Below are 24,361 nucleotides of genomic sequence, written 5' to 3' on the forward strand. Positions count from 1 at the left end.
ATGGGCTGTGCTTATTGTTGAAGGCTGTACGGTGACCTATGTCTGTTAATTTCTGTGTCTCTTGTTGAGAGAAGTCTCATTTGTAATCATACCACATTGTATTTTTTATAATATATTAATCCTATCAAGGGAAAATGAGAAACAGCAGTCAACAAATGATACACAGAAAGCTAAATGTTCACTTGGAAGAAAAGTGTGTGCAGCAGGTTCCCAAAAAGCTCAACATTCTCTGCTCTAACACCCGGGGTGCTGCTTATATTACAAGAAAGATATTCGCTTATAAGGCATCAAAAAATGACAAATTTGTGTCTCATTCTCTTATCAATATACAGCACTAAAAATCGAAGTTAGTAACATTTCTGTAACTCGAAAACATACAAGTGAACTAAAATTGTTTTCCATTTGTCATTTCATAGCCTTTTATAGCTAACTATGCGGTATGAGCTTTGCTAATTGTTGGAGTTCGTACAGTGCCCTATAGCTGCTACTGTATGTGTCATCTGGTCTCTTGTTAAGAGTTGTACATCTTCTTTCTTATATAAGATGGTTATATTCTAAATATCGTACCTATGTTTGTTCTGTGCTAAACATAGCTATATTTGATATTCTTTTTATACGACAGTTAGTTTGTAACGTGATAATTATTAGAATGTAATGTTTGTATAATATGTAGTTAACATTGTCCATGCCTGTCGTATCATCCCATAGGTTTGACAGATGTGTAACATTATCAACTTACAACTTATTTGGTTAGGAATGTGAAGCATCTCTCTATCTCCGGATGAAAAGGGAAAAGTAAATTATTCTACACAGAACGTGGGACACTTTTGGATCATTTAAAGTTAGATAAAGGACATTAACCTCAATTAAGAATGAAATAGGGATTTAAGTGGTATTTAATCTGCGTATCAATCCACCTCGATCCAGTGTTTGATAAAGTCTTAGTACAATACACTATAATTATAGATAAAAGTAAAGATATATTCTCATGGTGTTTTGGCCTATAATTATCTATGTCATCCATTATATACCTGAGTAATTTAACCTTCTAATGGGATACAGCTTCATGTATCATATATACATGTAGTATATTTCATAGATTATATTGATATAGAATATTCCACATGTATAGGTTGACGAGAGTAGATTAGACCTCAGCGCGCACCTGTCCGACTATTACTGCCGACTAATCCTGGAATAACCATTAAGTCTGGAATATAAAGTAACAACAAAAATATTACAGATTTGATATTTTGGGGACTTTAATTGAAATTTGATTAAGGATTCAAAAAGCTGTAATTTTGGATCAAACTGACAGTGCACTCATCTTTGTGTAGCTTTGTTTAACATTTCGTGGACTTTTATTTTTAAGGAAAGCATTCTCGATGAAGTGGTATTATTTTTGTGTATTGTAAGTTAAAGCAGGATATTTAATAAGTACTATTTAAGTAAATAGTAAGGTAAAAACTTGAACGGAAATACAGTATTCTATTTCAATACAATTATAAATGAATTGAAGTACTAACCGACGAAGTAGTAACAAATTATTTCATATACTCAGGGACAAAATATGATATTAGAAATGTCTAAACTAGGAATTGTTCTGGCAATTGGAATTGTGGTAACTTTAATTAATACTTCGCTTTGTGACAAACGATTGAATAGACAGAAACGTTTTATTGAAATGGCCGATGATGTGAGAGGCCCGTACTGTGAAACAAAGCCCGGGGGTCCGTGTTGTCCCGGGAGGGATGACCAATGTACAGTTCCGATATTGGACAGTATTTGTTATTGTGATATGTTTTGTAATATTACTGCCAGTGATTGCTGTCCAGATTTCCAGAGAATTTGTATAGGAGGAAATCCGGAGCCCATAACACGTAAGTTTGATCAACTTTTATTATAATAATTATATGATTTTAATATTATCATTTAATTATTTTTGTTAATTGAATCATGGTTAGCCAACAAGCATGACAACTTGTTCTAAAACTGAGTCAGTGCAGAATATTCACCTCAAACATTGCAATTAGATATAGTCTTCATTATAAAAATGTCCAATATGTCAAAGTTTTTCGTTTATAGGTCATTACAACCTAAAACATGAAATAAACGTAAACATTGTCATTTTATATATCATACTTTGATAGTTAAGGTGACAAACATTTTGATCTTTTGAACTTAGATTTAATTTGTTTGTATTTTCTAATCTAAAGTTAAATAAATGAGATAACAGACCTAAGAGTGTTGCGAATGTAATGTCTTAATCTTAAAAACATTTTGGAATTCGGTAGTTTAATTCTAACCCGTTTATTATTGTTTGACTTTAATTTCACCTTTATTATGAATGTCTACAGTATTAATCTGGTATTTAACTTGCTTAATTAGATTTAAAATCGTGTCCACGAATGACCTTTGTTCAAATAATGTAAATATCAATGTCCTCTGACCTAGTCATTGGTATTAAGAATTTATTTGTAATAAAAATAAAAACCGAAATTTCTAAGAGACTTTATAAAAGCAACCGAAATGCAAAAACGAATAAAAAACGAAAGTTGACATTTGTTTCCAGTTAATCTATTTTAATTTTATTATGTTACATCGTGTATGTTTTTATCAAAGTTTTTGAAGTAAACTTGCAACACCACTTAAATGCAACCATAGAGTGTACGGTTTGTAGCACTTTGTAAGATCACGAAAACAGTAGTCATTGAATTTAATGTTTCTAGCACTTCGTCAGATAATAAAAACAGGAATCATTAAATGTACGGGTTCTAGCACTTCGTCAGATAATGAAAACAGTAACCATTGAATGTATGGTTTTTAGCATTTGGTCAGATAGCAAAATCATCAACCATTGAATGTACGGTTTTAAGCATTGGTCAGATAACGAAAAGGCAATCATTGAATGTACGGTTTTTAGCATTTGGTCAGATAACAAAACAAGCAATCATTGAATGTACAGTTTTAAGCATTGGTCGGATAACGAAAAGGCAATCATTGAATGTACGATTTTAAGCATTTGGTCAGATAACGAAACAAGCAATCATTGAATGTATGGTTTTTAGCATTTGGTCAGATAACAAAATCATCAACCATTTAATGTACAGTTTTAAGCATTGGTCAGATAATGAAAAAGCAATCATTGAATGAACGGTTTTAAGCATTGGTCAGATAATGAAAAAGCAATCATTGAATGTACGGTTTTTAGCACTTGGTCAGATAACAAAACAAGCAATAATTGAATGTACGGTTTTAAGCATTTGGTCAGATAACGAAACAAGCAATCATTGAATGTATGGTTTTAAGCATTTGGTCAGATAACGAAAACAAAAACCATGGAATGTATTGTTTTGTATCACTTCGTCGATACCTCTGCTGTTAGACTGTTAATTTTTAGCAATTATATATAATTAACGTTGAAAAAGTATTATGAAAAAAGGGTCTCAACTCCCTTAGTCAAAGTTAGTATAAGATTGTTTTTGTTATTCTTTTAGGCCCTTTTGATAACATATATCTTCAATTGTTTAGAATTGTGAAATTGTTTGTGGTTTATTATTAAACTATATTCTGAAATTTGTTTGTTCGGAATATGAGATCGATTTTCGATTGTTTTCCTATAACTTGTTTGAGAAACCTAAATCGCATATAATCGCATGCTTAACCGTAAAAATCAAATTACTGATGTATTTTTTTTATTTTTTTTTAACGTTTTGACAATATACCCTGGTTACTATTAGTTTTGTAAGAAATGGTTGCCTGTGACATATAGTTTAATTATGAAAAAAATGAGAATGGAAACGGGAAATGTGTCGAAGAGACAACAACCTGAGCAAAAAGCAGAAAACGAACAACCATTGGGTCATCGTCACATCGAAAAAAATACTCACCCGGTGGCAGGCTTCTCCTTCATCTTGTTACGTCGAATGCGAAGTTTTCGTAAATTTTACTTATATACAGTGACTGTTTTATGAATATTTAGATATATTTTGCTAAGCCGTGTTACATGGGCACATGATTAAAATACACCTTGTTAGCTAAAGACTCTAAGAAAACCTATAAGATTTCAGCTGCTCTTTGGGGAGTGTGGGTGCAATTTAAGTACTGTCACCTTTAGGTCACCATACGGCTTTCAACAATGAGCAATACCCATACCGCATAATAAGAAAAGGAGAAAGGCTTCGAATGACAAATATAAAAGAATTCAAACATGAAAACTAACTTATAATTTGTTCACATCTGAACTTTTGTTTCTCCATCCTAAATAAATGAGTAGATATTTTATACTTTATAGTTATTCTATTTACATACGAGTCTTGTTAAATTTATATTTGCATTCTGCAGAATCATGACACATATCATATGAAATCCTTGATCATTGTAGAAAACAGTGTGGTGTGTCTATTTTTGGTCTATTTATGTTGTCGAATATCTGTCTCGATTACATTAATCCTTCATCTAGTTTTATTTATGCTGACACTTATTAGATGAACTTTTCAGCAATGTGTCACGTGTGTGAATACTACAATTATCATTTAACTAAGTAGTGAGACCGTTTTGGACCGACAATTAAGTCCCGAATTAAACACAAGTGTAAACTTGAACAGACTATCGTAGGTGGTAGACTAGGGATGTTGACAAAAAAGGAAGACACTTATAAAAGTATTATCTTTCAATGAATTTGGGTGTACTTTCCTTAAGGGCTTATAAGAAGTAGTATAGTAAGTCAAGTGAATGCGATACATCGCTATTTTCTTATATTTGTTCTGGAATGAGACGAAGATAAGAATATCCGATTGGCATAAGAATATGTTAATCCTGCTCTAATTTCCTAGCCAGAATACATGTACATGTTAATCTAGTGATACGAAAATATCGTATTAATTTCAAGTGGTTTTACGATTTTACTTCGATTACTTAAATGGGTCCTACTAAAATGCGCCCAGGAGCGCCCGGGTGAGGAAAAGGCACCCGGAGAAAAGAAAAAGCGCACGGGAAATAAAAAATAGCGCCCGGGGAAAAGAAAATGTGCCCGGTAAAAATATATTTAGGAGATAACTGTATTGTTTTTTAAGCTCCGACGGCATCAATTGGGGATTTGATGGTCGCAAATTAAGTTTACATTGATATTTTATTGACATGAGACAACTTTGTGTCGATGAAATAAGTTATGCACATTGTTGTTTTTTTAATTTTAGACAAGTAATTTGCAAATTCAGATGTAACAGAAATTTGTAAAAGAAAACACAAACAAGTATGAACGTTTCATAAAAAGATATAATAAATCTAAATCAGAACCTGCAAAAAAGGTGTTCACCATGCAGTTGCGAAATATAAGACCTCAGGCACTGATTATTTTTAAATAACAAAATATACATTTTGATCATGATTCTTCTATATACTATTATTCATATTTATTAATCTATACTTATATATAATTTTGAAATCTAAAATGTAAAAGTGCAATAACACTTTAGATTAGTGTAGAATCGTACATAATTATCCCCATTTATATTAAGGACAAAACAAGCAATGCTAATTTATTTTAAGGAAAATTTTATTGTTATAAAATATTATTATTTATTCTCCCGGGGGCTAATTTTCCTTCCCCGAGCGCTTATTCTTGTCCCTGGGCCCTTTTTCTGCTCCCGGGCGCTCTCGGGCGCTTTTTAGTAGGACCGCCATAAATACTATTTTGTTTTCTATATAATATAAAAAAGAAGATGTGGTATAATTGCCAATTGAACAACTCTCCACAAAATGACGAAATTACACAGAAATTAACAACTAAAGGTCATCGTGTGGCCTTCAACAATGAGCAAACCCCATATCGCATAGTCAGCTATAAAAAGCCCCGCAATGACAATGTAACAAATATCAAACGAGAAAACTAACTGTATAATTTATGAGAAAAAAATAACGAATAAAAGCGGGATACCAAACCCGCCCCTAACCTGAGACGATGGTGTAACAGTACAACATAAGGACGAACTATAAACAAATCAGTTGGAAAAGGCGTAACTCATCAGATGGTTACAAATACAAATCAGATAGATACAAATAAAATGATAAATAGAGTGGACGTGGCCGGGTACTTTTATATCCCAACAACAAAAAGACACTAAGTACTCGCAGTTACTGACAACTAGTTCAAAGCCACTAACAACTAAAAGAAAAAAATCATGCATCTAACACTAAATTATCGATCAGTACACATCCAAAATCCTATGGATTTAATGTAAAGACGTCATAAAAAGTCAGAGAAAAACATGAGCATTTCGAAAGTTTTTTCTGTGAATATGATAACTGATATTATCCGGGGCATTCTAATGGTAAAATTGATTTGTATGTGACCAATATGTCATTCCGAACTGGCTCATATAGTGTGTACAAATACTAATAACGTTCTTGGTCTTTTACTTCTAACGATGCATAAATAAAATTGAGGATGGAAATGTGGAATGTGTCAAAGAGACAACAACCCGACCATAGAGCAGACAACAGTCGAATGCCACCAATGGGTCTTTAATGCAGCGAGAAAATAAAAGCAACATTTGTCAGTGTCTACACAGTAAAAGTATGTTGCTGTGAATAACTTTTCTAAATATTATCTGTATTTTGGAAAGTTAAGCATTGGAACAAAAACATTAAGAAATTTCATAGTACCCTTTTGGAAATCAGTTATTCAGAGAAGGAATGTTTGCTACTGATTTTGAACTTTGGCCATTGCACGGACGTAACCTTCAGACAGTATTACCCGCAGGGTAGATTGACTATCTCACAAAAGAAATATCACTTTACATTATTGTGTTGATGTGCCCTGTCTTCACCCTGTCTTAACTATTCATCATCTTCACATTAATCTGTTTACGTGATGGATATTATATTCTATCAGTATAAACAAATAATAAAGATAGAATTTAGTCGAAAAGTCGATATATTTCGTACCAGCATTTCGATTGCGTACTTAACTGAACTAAGTTAATATGCATTAATCTTACTTTAAGTCTTCAGTAAATACACGATGATAAAACAATTTGTATAAAGATTCATGCATACCAATTTGAATTTAATATTGATTATGTAAAGTCAAATGGTCAAATTATGGTTGATATTATATCATACATTAAAGATAATAAGAATATTATTCAACAACAAATAAAAAAAAATCTATATGATAAATGTTATTCTTTCGTTCCACTAATTATATCAGTTATAATACATTCGGAAATAATATTTTATTATTTGAATGTCATATCTTCTTTGAGTAAAACAATGGTCTAATAAGAAGCTGCAAGTCCAATTTTGTTTTTACTACAATTCTTTTAGGTTGTTATTATTGTAGCGATAACAAAATCAGAAACATTGTGTGGATATGTTTATTAGTGTCTATATGCATGTTCCGTTTCATGCAACATGTTCTACTCATTTCAAAATGTCCTGTCCTATAGACTAGTCCACATATTTACGTCTCAAATATGCATATGTTCTGTACAAGTTATCATTTTGTACAAACTATAATTATCGTACACATTATAATTTGTATTTTGACTTTGTACAAATTGTTAATTTGTACATAAAATGCTTGTACAAATTACAATGTGTACAAAATTGAACTAAAATTCACTCATAACTTTTACAATATTTTATAGTATGAATTTTGCTTTGAAAAAATCATTGAGAACGCTATAGAATTTTAAACAGATATATCATGTTAAGGAGGGGCAAATACCCCGGCGGCGTTTAAAAATGAACGATATTCATTTGATAACAGTAAATTGGTGAAAAATACACTAGCTATCAACCAATCAAAATCCAGGATTCTTACATAAGGTGTAATTATTATTCAATGACCACACAATTAACCTTTATACAATATTAAAAAAAGTTCTGTGTTTGTTTTATCATATTCATGTGTGAACTATGGTATCGGGAATTTAACCAAATTGCTTATTACTTTATATTTTATCCAAACATTTAATATTTTTCTATGTTGTATCATGTGTTCTATTGTTTGTCTGTTTGTCTTCTTTCATTTTTAGCAAGGCGTTGTCAGTTTATTTTCGATTTATAACACTATTTTCGTCTGCCGTTCAGTGTACGTCATTATGAAAATATAGATGTCATTGCAAATTAATATTGGAGTACGGGCAAACTTTTGTTATTATTATTATTTTCGAGATGTGCATATATCAGGTAGTTACTATAAGAACATCATGACATGTGGGTCATTACAGAACGTCAATGGGACATAATGACAACAACAACAGAAATAAAGAAATAAGTATATGAACGGACAACCTACGAATTTGTACAATAGTCAAGCACAGTAAACTGTTAACAGTTTGTCTAGCTTCTAATTGCCTCATGTCTGAAAGGTTGTGAATAACTAGGTTACAAAGACCGTGGAACATATATCCTTAAACACAAACTCAAATAAACTGTCTGGGTGTTTTTATGGGTTTTTTTTTTTTACATTTTCAATAGTTACTGTACTGTGATCTGAAATTATGTTTTATTGCAGGTGGTTGCAGGGTGAATGGTATTGAATATAGAGTGGGATCCGTCTTCACAAACAATTGTAACCAGTGGTAAGATTTATAGAGCCACTTTATGATGTACACCATTAATTGTTTCAAATGAAGAGATGTGGTACCGTTAGTTTTTTCGTTTGAATTGTTTTACATTGTCATTTTGAGGCCTTTATAGCTGACTATGCGGTGTCGGTTTTCTCATTGTTGAAGGCCATACGGTGACCTATAGTTGTTAATTTCTGTATCATTTAGGTCTCTAATGGAGAGTTGTCTCTTTGGCAATCATACCACATCTTATTGTTTATAATGACCCGATTTATTCCAAAACAGTAAACAAAGAACAAAAATGACAGACATCAACAACCACAACAATAATTTAGTTAGAAACGTGGTACAGACACATATTGAATGTGACGATGTTAAAATGTATGTGAGCACCCATTACAAATTATTTTAAAAAGTCTTGACTCATCAGATTGCACAAAGCTCAAAAACAACTAACACAAACAAAAAGATAGGTCTTTTCGAACTTGGAATCTATTATATAACAGTTTGTTTATTTTATGGAAAATTACCAACAGTCTTATTTGTACATATGAATTTCTGAATGGCAGATATTTTTAAGACATTCGTCATATTTTGTTCACAAGATGTTGAAAAAGACACCGAAAACAGTGATAAATCACAATTTGTTTTGGGTTTTATATGGTCATTTTGAACTTTGCATGATCAAAACGAGATTAACTACTACAGATTGTTACTTATTTATACGTTTTACATATATTCATATTTTTTTTCGATAAACGTTTAAATCTGTTAATAAATATCGTCTTCTTCACATAAAACATTATCATATCATTTAAAAATAAAACTCCTTGACATATCATCAAAGTAAATTTAGTCGTGTCATCGACCAGGTGTCATTGGTTAGTTAAAGGGTGATCATTTAATATATTCTCCTTTTTATTTGAAATTTAATCTATATTAGATTTAATAACGTGGAAATGTCAGTCTTGTTTTTTAAATGACACCGAAATGTGTCAAAAAGTTTCTTATATAGATATCTAATCGTGAATTTTACAACATTTTCAACAATTCAATAATGCAACTGATTTATTTGTTTGAAAAAGTCTGTAATATTTGTACTAAATTATATAAATTTGTTACAGTACATGCCGCCGAAACCCTTCCAATCCAAACCAAGCTGAACTGAGATGTACTGACGAAGTATGCTTGGTACAACCAGACATGATACAGCTTGTCAACAATGCAAACTATGGGTAATATTATTATTTTTTTTTTTGATCCTGTGGAATAGTTAAAGGCACAAATAACAGTCACATTATTACATAAGAGTAGTGGTGTAAAAAATAGAATACGGAACCTATATTTGTTGTTACACCATTATCTTACACTGGTTTGATATTTCTTCTCAAACGTAAGATAACATTATCGCTGTGCATTGATAGCCCAAACAATTGACTAATATGAAACTCAAAAACCCTTTTGAACAAACACTTCTTTTTTTTTATAATATTATTATCGTTTCCTCTTCTTCTTTAATGTAAACCATTTCCCTTTAGGTAACATTCCTTATCAGTATGAACATTGGCAAGTTAATGCTATATACGAGTAAACGATGTGTTCGGATATGAAAAAAAATCCAAACAAAATTTGGTTTGTCCACCAATTATGGGGAACAATTTTACCTATCTTTATAATAATTCTGTAATATTATCATACACATTAGTAGTATTATTGCCTTTAAGCTAATCCGTGAAGTAATCTTAGTTTATACCATTCGAGACACAATTTCAGATTTCGTAAAAAAAAATCCTTTAAGGTGGTACCTAACACCTGAAATAAAATTAATTTGGCTCGTTTAATTTTCTTAAAATTTTGACAAAGTATTTACTTTGAACTTTTGACAAAAATATAAAATTTCAAAAAAAATTAAACAACCTTTTAATCAGAAAAATTACACTGGTTAGACAGCAGTTTGACAAACACTTATTTTGATCATTGAGAAGCTTAAGATTCCCTTAACAGCACGACGTCATTAAAGCTTTATGCTGATTTTACAGAGTTATCTCCCTGTAGTGTTAGGTAGTCTTCAAACCACAGCATTCGTATGTAAAGTGACAATTTATGACTACAATTTGTTCATTCGTGTTTTAACGAATATGTTTTAAAAGTTCATAAAATCATACAGCACTATTAAAAAGCCCGAGATTTTTTTTTCTATCGGTTTGTTTTTAACATAAATCATTTTATACTTTTACTATAGTTTTGATATGGCTTACTTTTAGATGGAAAGCTGCAAATTATTCGTTTTTCTGGGGAAAGACTTTGAATGATGGTATAAAATACAGACTTGGAACCATGCCACCTAGTGACCAAGTTCTCAACATGAACCCTATTATAATGGATAGTGTTGATCAACCTCCAGAATCCTTTGATTCCCGTCAAAAATGGCCGAATTATATACATCCGGTGAGAGATCAAGGAGACTGTGCTGCATCGTGGGCGTTTTCTACAGCCGGTAAAATAGTAGCATCTATAAATAATCCTTTTCTTATTAATCGGGATGCAACATTTTTATTGTGGTTTACTTGTCAAATGCTTGTGTTGTGATCCAGTTGCATTGGTACTCACCTAATGCTTTCTTCGTACTTTTATACATCCTATCTTTGAATGGAATATTGAATGAATGATTGATTCTTAACCCTACTTCTTGTCTAGTATGAAAAACAAAACAAAGCAAAGTTCACAAGATCTTATCCCTTTTGCTAGTTTTTGGTATCTTGAAGCATACTATATATGATAATTAAGCTGTTATTCATTTAAACAGCTACTGTACCCTTCTTTTTAAAATAACTTGCTCATAAAAGCTTCTCGCTGTTTTTATTTAACATAAAACATAGATGTAGTGATATAAATGTAGATCATAAACCTTTTGACATTTAACCTTATATTCTATTTGTTATTTCCTGTTCTATTCAATCAGACAAAATAATGAGTATGACTGATCGTCTGCTGACAATGTAATTGTAATTGACCAATTGAATCAAGCCCCCGATTTCCTGATTCCGATTTCTAAATATGCTTGGAAGTTAAGTGGGGAAGAAGCAATATGAAAGCACTTACTGACTGAAAACATTTATTGTGTTATTGAATTTTCATTCATATTTGTAACAATAACATTAGACTTACTACTGGTTTTGTACTAACATGAGTAGCACGACGGGTGCCACATGGAGGGAAGGATAGTATTACCTTTCCAGAGCACATGAGATCATCACCAGTTTTTGTTTTAGTTCATTACGTTGTGTTTTGTGGACTACTGTTTGTTTGTGTGTCATTTTCTTTTTAGCCATGGCGTTGATAGTTTATTTTCGATTTTTTTAGTTTGAATGTTCCTCTGGTATTTTTCGCCCCTCTTTTTGAATCTGAGTATCTTAAAAAATCGTTTTATCCTGTTATGGTTAAATGTTTGTTTATTCTAGCTGTTGCATCTGACCGTCTGGCAATTGAATCAGAAGGGGTCCTACCAGAAGAGTTATCTCCACAACATCTTATTTCCTGTAATGTAAAAGGCCAACTTGGATGTGAGGGTGGCTACCTCGACAAAGCTTGGTGGTTTTTACGGAAGAATGGGTATGTATGACAGTGTGGTTAAATCTAAAAAAAACATATTTTTTTAAATAGTTACAATATAATTTTTTTAATTGCTCGTTGTCTTTAACTTCAACTACACATCCTTCTGTGCATGAGAGGTACCGTATTGTACTACTGTGACAAACTTTTATCATACAAGTCAAAACAGGTACTATGTTTTTTTTTGTTTAGCACCTATGATTTACTGTTTTATCTATCATAACTACATACATATCTTATATATGTGCATTAGACACGAGGAGGACTATAATATAGTATTTCTTTTTGAGTATTAGTTTATGCTTGTGTTGTAAATTGTGTATATGTTCATATTTCTGTGTATTTGCTTGCGTGTACTTTAAGCACGTACTCTTGGTGACTCCTGCATATGAACAACTATACTATTTGTTCATATGCATCAGCAACGATGAAGGATTTGACTGTGATATCCCTTGTTTTTCTTGCAATTCGTCAAGTTTACCAACACCGAACATACCTTTATTGTATTGTTTATTTATTGCTGTCTGTTTTAGACTGAATTAATGATATTTTTTAGAATAGTAACTGATAGTTGTTATCCGTACGAAAGCGGTTCAACAAATAATGCTGGCTTTTGTAAAATGAGAAAGAGTAAAAACTATAGAAACGTTACCTGTCCAAACTCTGGAGAAGAATTACTGGAAAAGATATTACACTCGACACCACCATATAGAATTAGAAGTAACGTGAGTAATATAGTTATTTAGTTTTTTTATACGGAGCGCCGAATGGGACTCCTGTGGTTTTGTACAAAATTCAATTCTGTCATAACAAAATCATTTTTGTCTTACAAAACTATGTGATACAGACTTGTTTTATGAGAACTTCAATTTTGTGATGACAAAATTCATTTTTATAGGTCATTACAAAAGTCAATTTTGTCAAAAAGATATGCAAATATAAACTTATTTGCATACAACATTGACTTTTGTTACCAGAAATGGAAATGTCAACACAAAATTTAATTGTGTGAGACAAAATTCATTTTTTTTTATAATTTTGTCTCACAAGATTCAATTTTGTCTCACAAAAGTCAATTTTGTCTCACAAAAGTCAATTTTGTCTCACAAAAGTCAATTTTGTCTCGCAAATGTCAATTTTGTCTCACAAAAGTCGATTTTGTATGCAAATTACAATGTAGTTCACAGAATCCAAACTAAACTAATTTGCATACAAAATTGACTTTTGTCGACCAATTTTCAAATTAGATAACAAAAGTCAAGTCTGTGTAACAAAATTGAATTTTGTCATGACAAAAGTGGCTTTGTTCACTGAAATATAATTTTGTATGACACAATATTAAATTTGTAGTATGCTACAAGTTTTGTTAAACTGAACTCATTTTTGTTGAACAAAAGTCACTTTTGTCTGTACAAAATTGAATTTCGAGTACAAAACCACAAGAGTCCCGTTCGGCGCCCCGTACATGTGTTTGTGGGCTGTTGTTTGTCTTTTTGCTTACGTTTTTACTTTGAGACATCATCATGATGATGATGATATCGTGATGATGATGTATGAATTACTTTGACTTGTGATATTCTATTTCCCGAGTTGTATTTCGCTTTTCACCATGGTATATGAACGATGAAACAATTACAAACAAAAAAACTTTCAGACAGACTTAGAGTAATTGGAGTTTATGTAAATGGAAATGTCGAAGTATTTGATATTATGCCTACCAAGAAGCGATATATTTTTGATAAAGTGTCGCAAATGTGTTCAATTTTCCCGTTAGGAATACTTTCCGTGTAAATGCTTTTGTCCCATTAATGACAAAAAAATAATGATAATATTGTTATCTCATCTGTAAATTAATGAATTAATAGTTTTTGTAATAGGTTAATTTTGTTAGATATGCATAACTTACTTTTAGACAGTATGAAAAGTTCAACATGGCGAAGTTGCTAAGACAGAAACGTTAACTATAATTTAAATGGACACTTAATAAATTAGATATCAGACGGTAACAGAGAGTTCATTTGTCAATTTTAGGAAAGAGAAATTATGATGGAGATAATGAAAAATGGACCAGTACAAGGTCGGTATAGTTGATATCTAACCGAATTATAACTGTCTGATAGTATTGGTAATAATATCATGAATATGCTGAATATCTAAATGAGACCAAAAAATGTCATTCAGTATTTAGTTCGTACACTTCATTGTAAATATGTGCACAACAAAATGTCGAATGGTGGAGGGAACTGTATATGAATCAAGCACTTGTTCTAGATATGAACACATGGTTCCTCTATATAGGGGTTTTAAAGATAAATAAGATTAGATTATAATAGATAATAATTAATTAATGTCTTGATATAAAAGGAATACACGTCGGGCACCTTTTGCACGTGGTCAAAAACATGATACCAAAATTAATGCCCTACATTTAAATATCTTAACCAAACATCACTGCAGTTCATTAAAATTACTAATGAAAGGACACACGTGAGAACTGAAGCTACAAATAAAACACTTTTTTTGTAAAAAGAAAACAAATAATACATTTTTACGAATAACTTTCACGGTTATTTTATGTTATAAAAACATATCTGTTACAGCCATTTTGAAAGTAAAAGAAGATTTCTTTATGTATAAGAGTGGAGTATATAGCTACAGTAGAATTCAACCGGACAATATGGCGGACGATGACAAAGGTTACCACTCTATAAGGATAATTGGGTATGTTGACATAGGAGAGATCAATATCTTCTAGATCTCAGTTCTGAATGGTATCTGTCTTACTTTGAAAAAGTTGTTGTTTTCTTTTTCGTTCAATGATTAATGGTTGTTTTAAATATCAAGTCTCAATGACATATGCCTCGTTGTAACAGTTACATGATGCGCTGTTTGTTTATCAAAGGTTGAACTTAATTTCAAACGGACTTGTTAGTCTTATCTAATTATAATTCGCTAAGTAGGTTTAAGCTCTACACTCTTCAAACACATTGAATAAAAATATGAACAGAATAGGTTTTATGCATACTTGTTCATAAATATAAGAAAATATTCATACTCATTCTTTTCTTTTTGAATTGTAGCTGGGGTGTTGAGCGACAGTCCAGTGGTGTAGAGTTAAAGTACTGGGTAAGATTGTCGTTGTAAAATGATACAAACTTGGATGTTTCGAAAGACACTGTTAAATTAGTATACCGAGGTTTAAAAAAACCGTGACATTTAATGTCGTAAAAGCCTGATCGGGTCAATACTGTAAAAATCACACAGACATATGTCTTATTGCGGACTTTTACATTGCAAACTACTATAAAAAATACATTCTGCTCATTGTCTTTGTTTAGTACAAACCAATGGCTATATTCATTGGAAATTTTCATATTCTTCCCCTGATCATAGCTGATTAGTTTTAAGCTAAACATTAAAAAGTGTCCATTCTTAAAAATAGAGGTGGATGAACAAAAAGGCAAGCCAAATTGTAAGAGTCGAAAAGCGGTAAAACAACAGAAAAAATCATGACAACAATTAAAAAGACACACAACACCTACAAAAACTACAATATCTGCACTACATATGACAATATATAAACAAACATCCGTGTCGTTGATTTAAAATATCAATCGGAAGTTGTAAAAAATGCAAAATGGTAAATTTGAATATTTTTTTTTAAAGAATGGAATTGATTGATTCATTGTTGGTTGCTTAACATCCAGTGGCAAACGAGGATGAAATGAGGTGTAAATTTGAATAGCACTGACGTTAGCTTTGACACATTTTTAATTCGATATCGTTGTCATTGAGAAACAGTTAAACAACTAAAATTTAAAGACAAAGAGATTGCCCTGACTAATTGTGATTTGTAGTTCTTTATTACTTCAGTTCCACTGCCAACAAAAAACGAAAAGTAAATACATAATAATATGCTTTTTTATTACAGCTTTGCTTTAATTAAAATAAGAAAAAAATATTAACTTTCTACCTTTAATCGTGCAAAACGAGAAAAAAAATGTACTTTCGGTGAAAACTAAATCTGTTTACTTGTGACTGTTCTATATATTTATAAATATAAATACAGTGTATTGTTTTTTGCTGTGAATATAATTTTATTTAATATATCGTGTATTTATTCATCCTTATATATCCACCGTTCTATTACTTGTGTTGCCCTAATTTGCATGCTAATTTGTGCCCTCTGCTTACCAATGTAAATATATGCGCATGCGCCGTAGACCGCAAACCGGATGTTTTACAACCAGAAGATACAATGGCGGCAAATGAAAGGTAACGTATTCATTATTCCTACCTTTTTATAACAGCATATATAATATATAATTGCTAGATACTTTTTCTCGCTTAATTTATTTCTCAAGACAACTATAAAGTATTTATTTTGCATGTTATAATAACTTTTCCCTCATAGCTTTTTATTCTATCTCTTATATACAATTTATTTACTTATATCAAGCAATATCCATTTAACCCGACGTATGATGATAACATATATATCGTATCCTGTACGTTACTTTGCATTTTACAGCTTTGCTTGAACTCCTGGGGAATGCAGTGGGGTGAAGAAGGCTCCTTTAGGATTAGGAGGAATGTGAATGAAAGCGATATAGAGGCTGTGATATTAGCTGCTGACATAACCGTGCGGCTTGTTAATACTGAACATCCGGGCATTCTAAGGAGAGATGGGTTGTATAATGTATATAATAGAGAAAGAGGAAAGAAAAGACGAACAACCCCTAAACCCCTAGTCTAATTAGGGAACATTGCATAATGGCATGCTGTTCATAGAAAACAATAATGTGCTTAAACTTAATGCTTCAGCATTTAATAATTTTTCCACATCAATTTATCAATGTATCATAAAATATATTTTTCTAAAATGCTTATCCTCTATATTAACCTTTTATAATATCAAAAACCCTGCCGTTTCAGCTAGGAGTGAATTCGTGGGGTACGTCATGGGGAGAAGGTGGATACGTGAAGATAGGAAGAGGTATTGATGAATGTAAGGTCGAATCGTGTATTGTATCATCCTGGGGAAGTGTATCATCAGCAATGATGACAGAATATATAGAAACAATACAGAGAAATAGAGATCCGTAAGAACACTTGCATTTCTATAGAAACAATACAGAGAAATAGAGATCCGTAAGAACACTTGAATTTCCATAGAGACATTACAGAGAGATGCAGGACCTTAACAACGTTTACACACTGTTGGAATAAATTTGACTTAATGCAGAATGATAAAATATTTTTTATATATGTTTTGTTTATTTTTATTTTGTAGATATACATTCACTCCATTTTACATATGAAAATAAATGAGGAGTATACGTCTAATGGACATCATACTTTGAAAGACACTAAAACTAACACACATTAACACAAGGATAAACGATGTTTTCTGGATTTTATTAAGTATTTTTGACCTGTGGCGTTCCTGACTTTGAATAGTTATGCTAATACCAACCCTTCCTTATGTACACCGACCAATGATATCATATGGTCCATAAAAATATGGAAAGTTTTATAGTCCAAGACAAAAAAACACAGAGCCCCATTATATTGGAAGTAAAGAAGAAAATAAGTTCACGTAAAATAATATCAATTAAAACCAGGTCCGACAATTTTCAAATTCACTGAAAGCAATATCAAATTTTGATAATGCTTTCAAGCAGAATGATAGATATTATAAGACGATGTGGTATAAGTGCCAATGAGACAACTCTCCATCCAAATCACAGTTTATAAACGTAAACAAGTATAGGTCAAAGTACGGTCTCAGTTGACATGAATATCAATAATGTGGTCATTTTTATAAATTTCCAGTTTACAAAACTTTTAGTATTTCGAAAAACTAAGGATTTTCTTAACCCAGGCGTAGATTACCTTATCCCTATTTGGCACAACTTTTTGGAATTTTGAATCCTCAATGCTCTTCAACTTTGTACTTGTTTGGCTTTATAAATATTTGTCACTGATGAGTCTTATGAAGACGAAACGCGCGTCTGGCGTACTTAATTATAATCCTGGTACCTTTGATAACTATTAACACCACTGGGTCGATGCCACTGCTGGTGGACGTTTCGTCCCCGAGGGTATCACCAGCCCAGTAGTCAACACTCCGGTGTTGACATGAATATCAATAATGTGGTCATTTTTATAAATTTCCTGTTTACAAAACTTAAAATTTTTCGAAAAACTAAGGATTTTCTTAACCCAGGCATAGATTACCTCAGCCGCATTTGGCACACCTTTTTTGGAATTTCGAATCCTCAATGGGAGGGTCTTAAACGCGGAAGTGAAGAATGGGTGTATTATAACTAATATCTCTGGAACCGCTAAAGCTAAATTAACAAATAAAACTGATTTTGAAAGCTAATATAATAGTCTATCAGATAAAATTCAAATAATATAAATTTGAATATGCTTTTTTACCGAAAAGTTGACCGGAAGTCTTTCTTAGTGTGACTCTGGCAACACATTTTTGAACACTAAAACTTGAATTCACGAAAAAGCATATAAGCCGGTCAAAATCTGTAAATTGATTATTAAAGACAATTAAATAGCAAATAATATGATATAAAGAAAAATATGAATACATTACGTTAAAAGGGCAAAAAGTTGACCGAAAGTCACCCTTGTATAGAAATGATGAAGTCAAATTTTCAACTTTGAACTAAAATTCACAAAAAAATAAAGAGCCCGGTCAAAATCAAGAACATGATTCTAAAAGACAATTTAATGACAAATAATATGACATAAAAAAAAATATGAATACATTACGTAAAAAGGGTAAAAAGTTGACCGGAAGTCACCCTTGAATAGAAATGATGAAGTCAAATTTTCAACTAAGGAGTCCTTAGCAGTGTTTAGACATACCAATTAAAAAGACTGTCGGTCAAGACTTTGCTATCTTATTCTAATGGTTTGCTTATTAAGTTGATTAAATGCAATCTAGATATTTTTTATCTAGTTTTTTTTCTTCGATTTATGTATTTCTATGTGAATTTGAGATTGAAGTTGAAATTTCGACTTCTTCATTTATACACAAGATAGGGTTTCGGGCAAGATTTTTCCAATTTTAAGGAATTTATTCATATTTTTTCTTATCATATTGTTTGTAATTCATTATTGAATTGTCTTTCAGAATAATTCTGAAGATTTTGACCGGGCTTTGAATTTTTTGGTGAATTTTAGTTCAGAGTGGAAAATTGTAGTATATAATTTATATACAAGTGTGGCTTTCGGTCAACTTTTTTGCCCTTTTCACGTAATGTACTTATATTTTTCTTGATACCATATTATTTGTCATTAAATTGTTTTTCAGAATCATGTTCTTGATTTTGACCGGGCTTTTAATTTTTTGGTAAATTTTAGTTCACAGTTGAAAATTTTACCATATCATTTATATCACGGGTAACTTCCGGTCAACTGTTTACCCTTTTTACTTAATGTATTTATATTTTTCTTTATATCATATTATTTGTATTTAAATTGTCTTTCAGAATCATGTTCTTGATTTTGATTGGGCTCTTTATTTTTTTGTGTATTAAAGTTCAAAGTTGAAAATTTGACTTCTTCATTTCTATACAAGGGTGACTTCCGGTCAAATTTTTACCCTTTTTACGTAATGTTTTCATATTTTTCTTTATATCATATTGTTAGTCATTAAATTGTCTGTAAGAATCAATTTACAGATTTTGACCGGGTTATATGCTTTTTTCGTGAATTTAAGTTTTAATGTTCAAAAATGTGTTGCCAGAGTCACACTAAGAATGACTTCCGGTAAACTTTTCGGTAAAAAAAAATATTCAAATTTATATTATTTGAATTTTATCTGATAGACTATTACTTTAGCTTTCAAAATCAGTTTTATTTGTTAATTTAGCTTTAGCGGTTCCAGAGATATTAGTTATAATACACCCATTTTTCACTTCCGCGTTTTCCACTTCCGCGTTTTAGACCTTTCCATCCTCAATGCTCTTCAACTTTGTACTTGTTTGGCTTTATTTTGATATGAGCGCCACTGATGAGTCTTATGAAGACGAAACGCGCGTCTGGCGTGCTAAATTATAATCCTGGTACCTTTGATAACACTGAGCCTTGGCTCACACCGAACAAAAAGCTACTAAAATTACTGGCGTAAAACCTACGGTCTGATCTATATAAAAAACGAGAACTAGGTTTACGTTTATAAAGTGTGATTTGCCCTCATACACATCTTCTTATATCTATACAAGTCTTATTTATAGCCTAGTTTGTAATATTCACAGTGTTATTTGGTTATAAGGTGCACAAGTTTCTCCGCTTTCAAAATCTTTCTGTATAAATCCGTCCAGGTTTTCTTACTTAAACCGAAAAATAACGTAACAATGATTGAAAGTAGTATATTTTGACAAAGCAAATGACAAAATGAATTAAAATAGTTGCTCATCGTGCAAATATTTCATGGCATGTATATACCCATTTGTAAGATGTGTTAATACATTGTTTTTATAATAATACTGATAAATTAAGCTGAACAAATTTTAAGCTACGGTTCCTATATAGAAAAAAACAAACATAAAGCCTTATCAAAAACGAGGTTCGAATACAATGAAAAGTGCGATGACTAATTGTAGCGTTACGTAACTTTTTAACTGTTTTAACTGTCAAAAGGTGCGCGTCTGGCGGATATACAAAACTTAGTCCTGGTATCTATGATGAGTTTATTTACAACCACTGTGTCGATGCCACTGCTGGTGGAGATTTTTTCCCCAGAGGGTATCACAAGCCCAGTAGTCAGCACTTTTTGTGCTGACATGAATTATCATTGATATGGTTATATTTATAAATTAAATGTTCACAAAATTGTGAAATACTAAGGCTTTTCTACCTCAGGCACAGTCTACCTTAGCTGTGTTTGGCATAACTTTTAGGAATTTAAGTTCTCAATGCTCTTCGAACTTTATTTTGGCTGTTTATCTTATTTGGCTTCGAGCTTCACTGATGCGTCTTTTGTAGACGAAACAGGCGTCCGGCGTATATACAAAATTTAGTCCTGGTATCTATAATGAGTGTATTAGAGTATCAGGTTTTTCCCACGTTATCGTAAAATAACATGTTTTTAAAATCAATTTGCGAGTGTTTCCAGCGAATGTGTACAACTATTGGTATACTAAAAATTCGAATGTGTAATGTCTTTCCACCAAACGGTCTAAATATTTGCGGGTAGATTATAAGCTCCGAGGGTACAATTGTCTAGCAGCTTGACACTTTGGTACAGCTTAAACATGAGTACTTTTTAATTGAAAGACCAGCGGCCAGTGGCGGATCTAAAAAATTTCGTAAGTGGGGACCCACTGGCTGCCTAAGAGTGGACCCGCTCCCGTCACCCTTCAGTGATTTCCTATGTAATCAACCCTTTTTTCTCAAAAGGGAGAGGGGGCGGCCCCCCTAAATCCGCCTCTAGAGGCTTAATCTTTGGTACAAGCAAATCATACGGATTTGTTGCATTTGATGCATCCTTCATGCATTTTTTTGTTTCCCGGTACGGTTTTAGCATTACTTCAGTCATTGTCTGTTCTTCAACGTTATTAGATTAACTGATATTCAATTATGGCTGAAGAGACTTCATAGTATTTTTGGGAATAATACACATATAAATGTATACCAAGTATTTACGAACTTGGTATATATTTATATGGGTATTATTCCCAAAAATATAGGAGACAAAATTATCACCGTTCCTTTGTACACTAGCGTAAACTACAAATGATAAAGATAATTAATAAGCTTTATTTGGAGTCGGCATGGTTTACAAACAAAACGGTGACATTACATTAGCTCTATAGACATCGAGTATACCACTTCAAGATAATGATTAATCCATAGGCAAACTTTTATAATTCGTTCAGTAACTGTAGAAGTTGTTTATTCAATTTCAATCACTTGTTAACCAATGTTTTTTCTTCAAATGTCAGATGGTTTGAAAGTCCATGTTATTTTTAATATATCGGAGACTGTTCTGTGTACCTTTATTTCTAGAATGTGTTAAATTTTCAAATCATTATTATGCTTTCTTTTTAATTGCACGAAGACGTAAGTAACAAAATATTCAAAAAACGTATCATAAACTTTTCATAAGTACAATGATAAGCCCTGCACAAAACAATCGAGGATTGCTATTTCATTCGAAAGTTTAATGATACACACAAATTGGCCAATATCTCGAGTATATCTTGCACACTGCAAAATAACATCTAGCACAAGCTGTATCACCGGGTAAGTACTAACATGAGCAACGCAACGGGTACCATATATATGCATATATGAAACTAAATCTGCCTAATTTGGGGCATCTGAGTTTACCCCCGGCTTTTGTTGGGAATCGTGCTGATCAGTTTTTAGTTTTTTATGTTGTGTTTTATATACTGTTGTTTGTCTTCTTGGGGGTTTTTTTCTGGGTTTTTTTTGCCATTGTATTGTCAGTTTATTTTCGACTTAAATGTCTTTCGCTTCTTTTTCCTAGTCACAGTACAAAGTTTTACATATATAAACATGTAAAAAGCTCGAACCATCTTCTTTTCCTCGAAGCTACATTTGTTAAAATCAGAGTTGTTTATTCTAATTCTTCAAAAAACTATTTGGTAAAATGTTCATAGCATACAGCTTTTAGTTTGTATTTGTTTTAGCGAATCACGAGAATAAAAGTTCGCATGTTTCTGGATAAAATATCTACTGGTAAATTTAAACCTCTAGAAAACAAACATAAACAAGAACAACTTTGTACGTTCGGTTGTTGCCTTGATTTATTTTAAGCCACATAAAAACGGGCATATGGTATGATTACCAATGAAAGAAGAATCCGCTTAAGTTCAAATGAAATAAATGTAAGCGATTACTGGCCACTGTTAAGCCTTCAAAAATGAGGAAAATCCATAGCGTTTAGTCATGTGTACATAGAAAGAAATTATTGCTAACTATTGACATATTTCCTTCTAATTGAAGCTTTAAATTTTCACATGGATACATCTATTTTTCATACAAATATGAAAGTTTGTAATGCGTTTGTAACAGCGCCACGTGATAAACGTTTTAGCCCATAATCCAATTCAAAGTGTTTTAAATAAAGACATCATTATGTAAATATGATATAAGGCATAATTTCGTTCATTAAAGTTTACTAATGTGTTTTGTACAAATTTTATTTTAGGTATGTGCTAACTCATGGGGTCCTTCTTGGGGTGAAAATGGATATTTTAAAATAAGCAGACAACAAAATGACACTAAAATAGAATCATTTGTACTTGCTGTGTGGGGAAACCTATGGAGATTAAAGGCAGATAACATTTATGAAATCCGGAAGTTAGTTGCACAAAGAAAGAAATTGAGACTATTGACAGAATTTCAAAATGACAGTGGTTCTGTGAGACATTATAACAAAAAAGTGAGAAGATTAGAAAATGTTTCAAAAATAAAAGATGAGAATGGATTGCTCAAAGTTTGACATGTTATTTTTACCACCTTTTTATGAAATGATATTATTTTCCTGTTAATAGTTTAATAAATGTTTTATGTTTACTTGTGTCTTATTTATATATTGGAACTAATTGTAGCTCATATATCTGCAAGTCAAGGCCCTAAACTGATTTGAACACTAACATAGCCAATCACCTGTGTAATATTACCTTACATGACAAGGATTTATCCAGATTGAATTAAGATTGAATTTTACTAGGTTTTAAAGAAATATAGCTTTTTCTTTAGTAATTTTCAGTATTGTCTATAGTATTTGAAGTCAAACTTCCTGGAATAATATAGAATATTTTTTTTGTTATTTCATAAAGAAAGAAATTTGGAAGGGGAATACAAAAAATAATGGCAAGTAATACACAACACACAATTACGGACTTTCCCTTTGAATTTTCATCGGAGTTCAGAATTTTTGTGTTCTCACTTTCCATACTAGGGACTATAATCGTCAGGACGATAACTTTGTTCCCCGTCTAAAGTGGTATATTTTTTCAATAATTAATATATAATAAACTTATATGAAACAATTATGCATGGTTTTTTTTAAAACTAAATGGCTAGTTTTTATTATAAAACTTATGAACATAAACCTTTTTCTCACGAAAACTCAATTTGTCTCAATTAGAAGATTTTTGTTTTTATTTTTG

At 31.6% G+C, this 24,361-nt stretch overlaps 1 protein-coding gene across 3 annotated transcripts; it reads left to right on the forward strand.

Annotated features, from left to right (window-relative positions):
* The first annotated feature begins 733 nt into the window (after positions 1-733).
* On the forward strand, positions 734-23,762 carry LOC134697625 (uncharacterized peptidase C1-like protein F26E4.3). Of its 3 annotated transcripts, none has more exons than XM_063559911.1 (10): positions 734-1,880; positions 8,525-8,591; positions 9,704-9,814; positions 10,844-11,076; positions 12,041-12,191; positions 12,748-12,916; positions 14,223-14,268; positions 14,792-14,912; positions 15,272-15,317; positions 23,395-23,762. In XM_063559911.1, exons 1-10 carry the CDS (start codon positions 1,571-1,573, stop codon positions 23,686-23,688), a joined length of 1,548 nt encoding a protein of 515 aa, XP_063415981.1. In that variant the 5' UTR covers positions 734-1,570; the 3' UTR covers positions 23,689-23,762. The 3 variants fall into 3 exon arrangements, with proteins under 3 accessions (XP_063415981.1, XP_063415988.1, XP_063415995.1); XM_063559918.1 differs by lacking the exon at positions 23,395-23,762 and adding an exon at positions 16,723-17,117; XM_063559925.1 differs by lacking the exon at positions 23,395-23,762 and adding an exon at positions 17,127-17,457 and having other exon boundaries at positions 742-1,880.
* Positions 23,763-24,361: the final 599 nt, after the last annotated feature.

The sequence above is a fragment of the Mytilus trossulus genome, chromosome 1, assembly GCF_036588685.1.
Source record: "Mytilus trossulus isolate FHL-02 chromosome 1, PNRI_Mtr1.1.1.hap1, whole genome shotgun sequence".
NCBI classification, from domain to species: domain Eukaryota; kingdom Metazoa; phylum Mollusca; class Bivalvia; order Mytilida; family Mytilidae; genus Mytilus; species Mytilus trossulus.

Coding starts and splice junctions, on each gene's coding strand:
- LOC134697625 (XM_063559911.1), top strand. CDS start 1,571: ATGATATTAGAAATGTCTAAACTAGGAATTGTTCTGGCAATTGGAATT. Junction 12,917..14,222: donor CATATAGAATTAGAAGTAAC/GTGAGTAATATA, acceptor TGTCAATTTTAG/GAAAGAGAAATTATGATGGA. Junction 14,269..14,791: donor GAAAAATGGACCAGTACAAG/GTCGGTATAGTT, acceptor TATCTGTTACAG/CCATTTTGAAAGTAAAAGAA.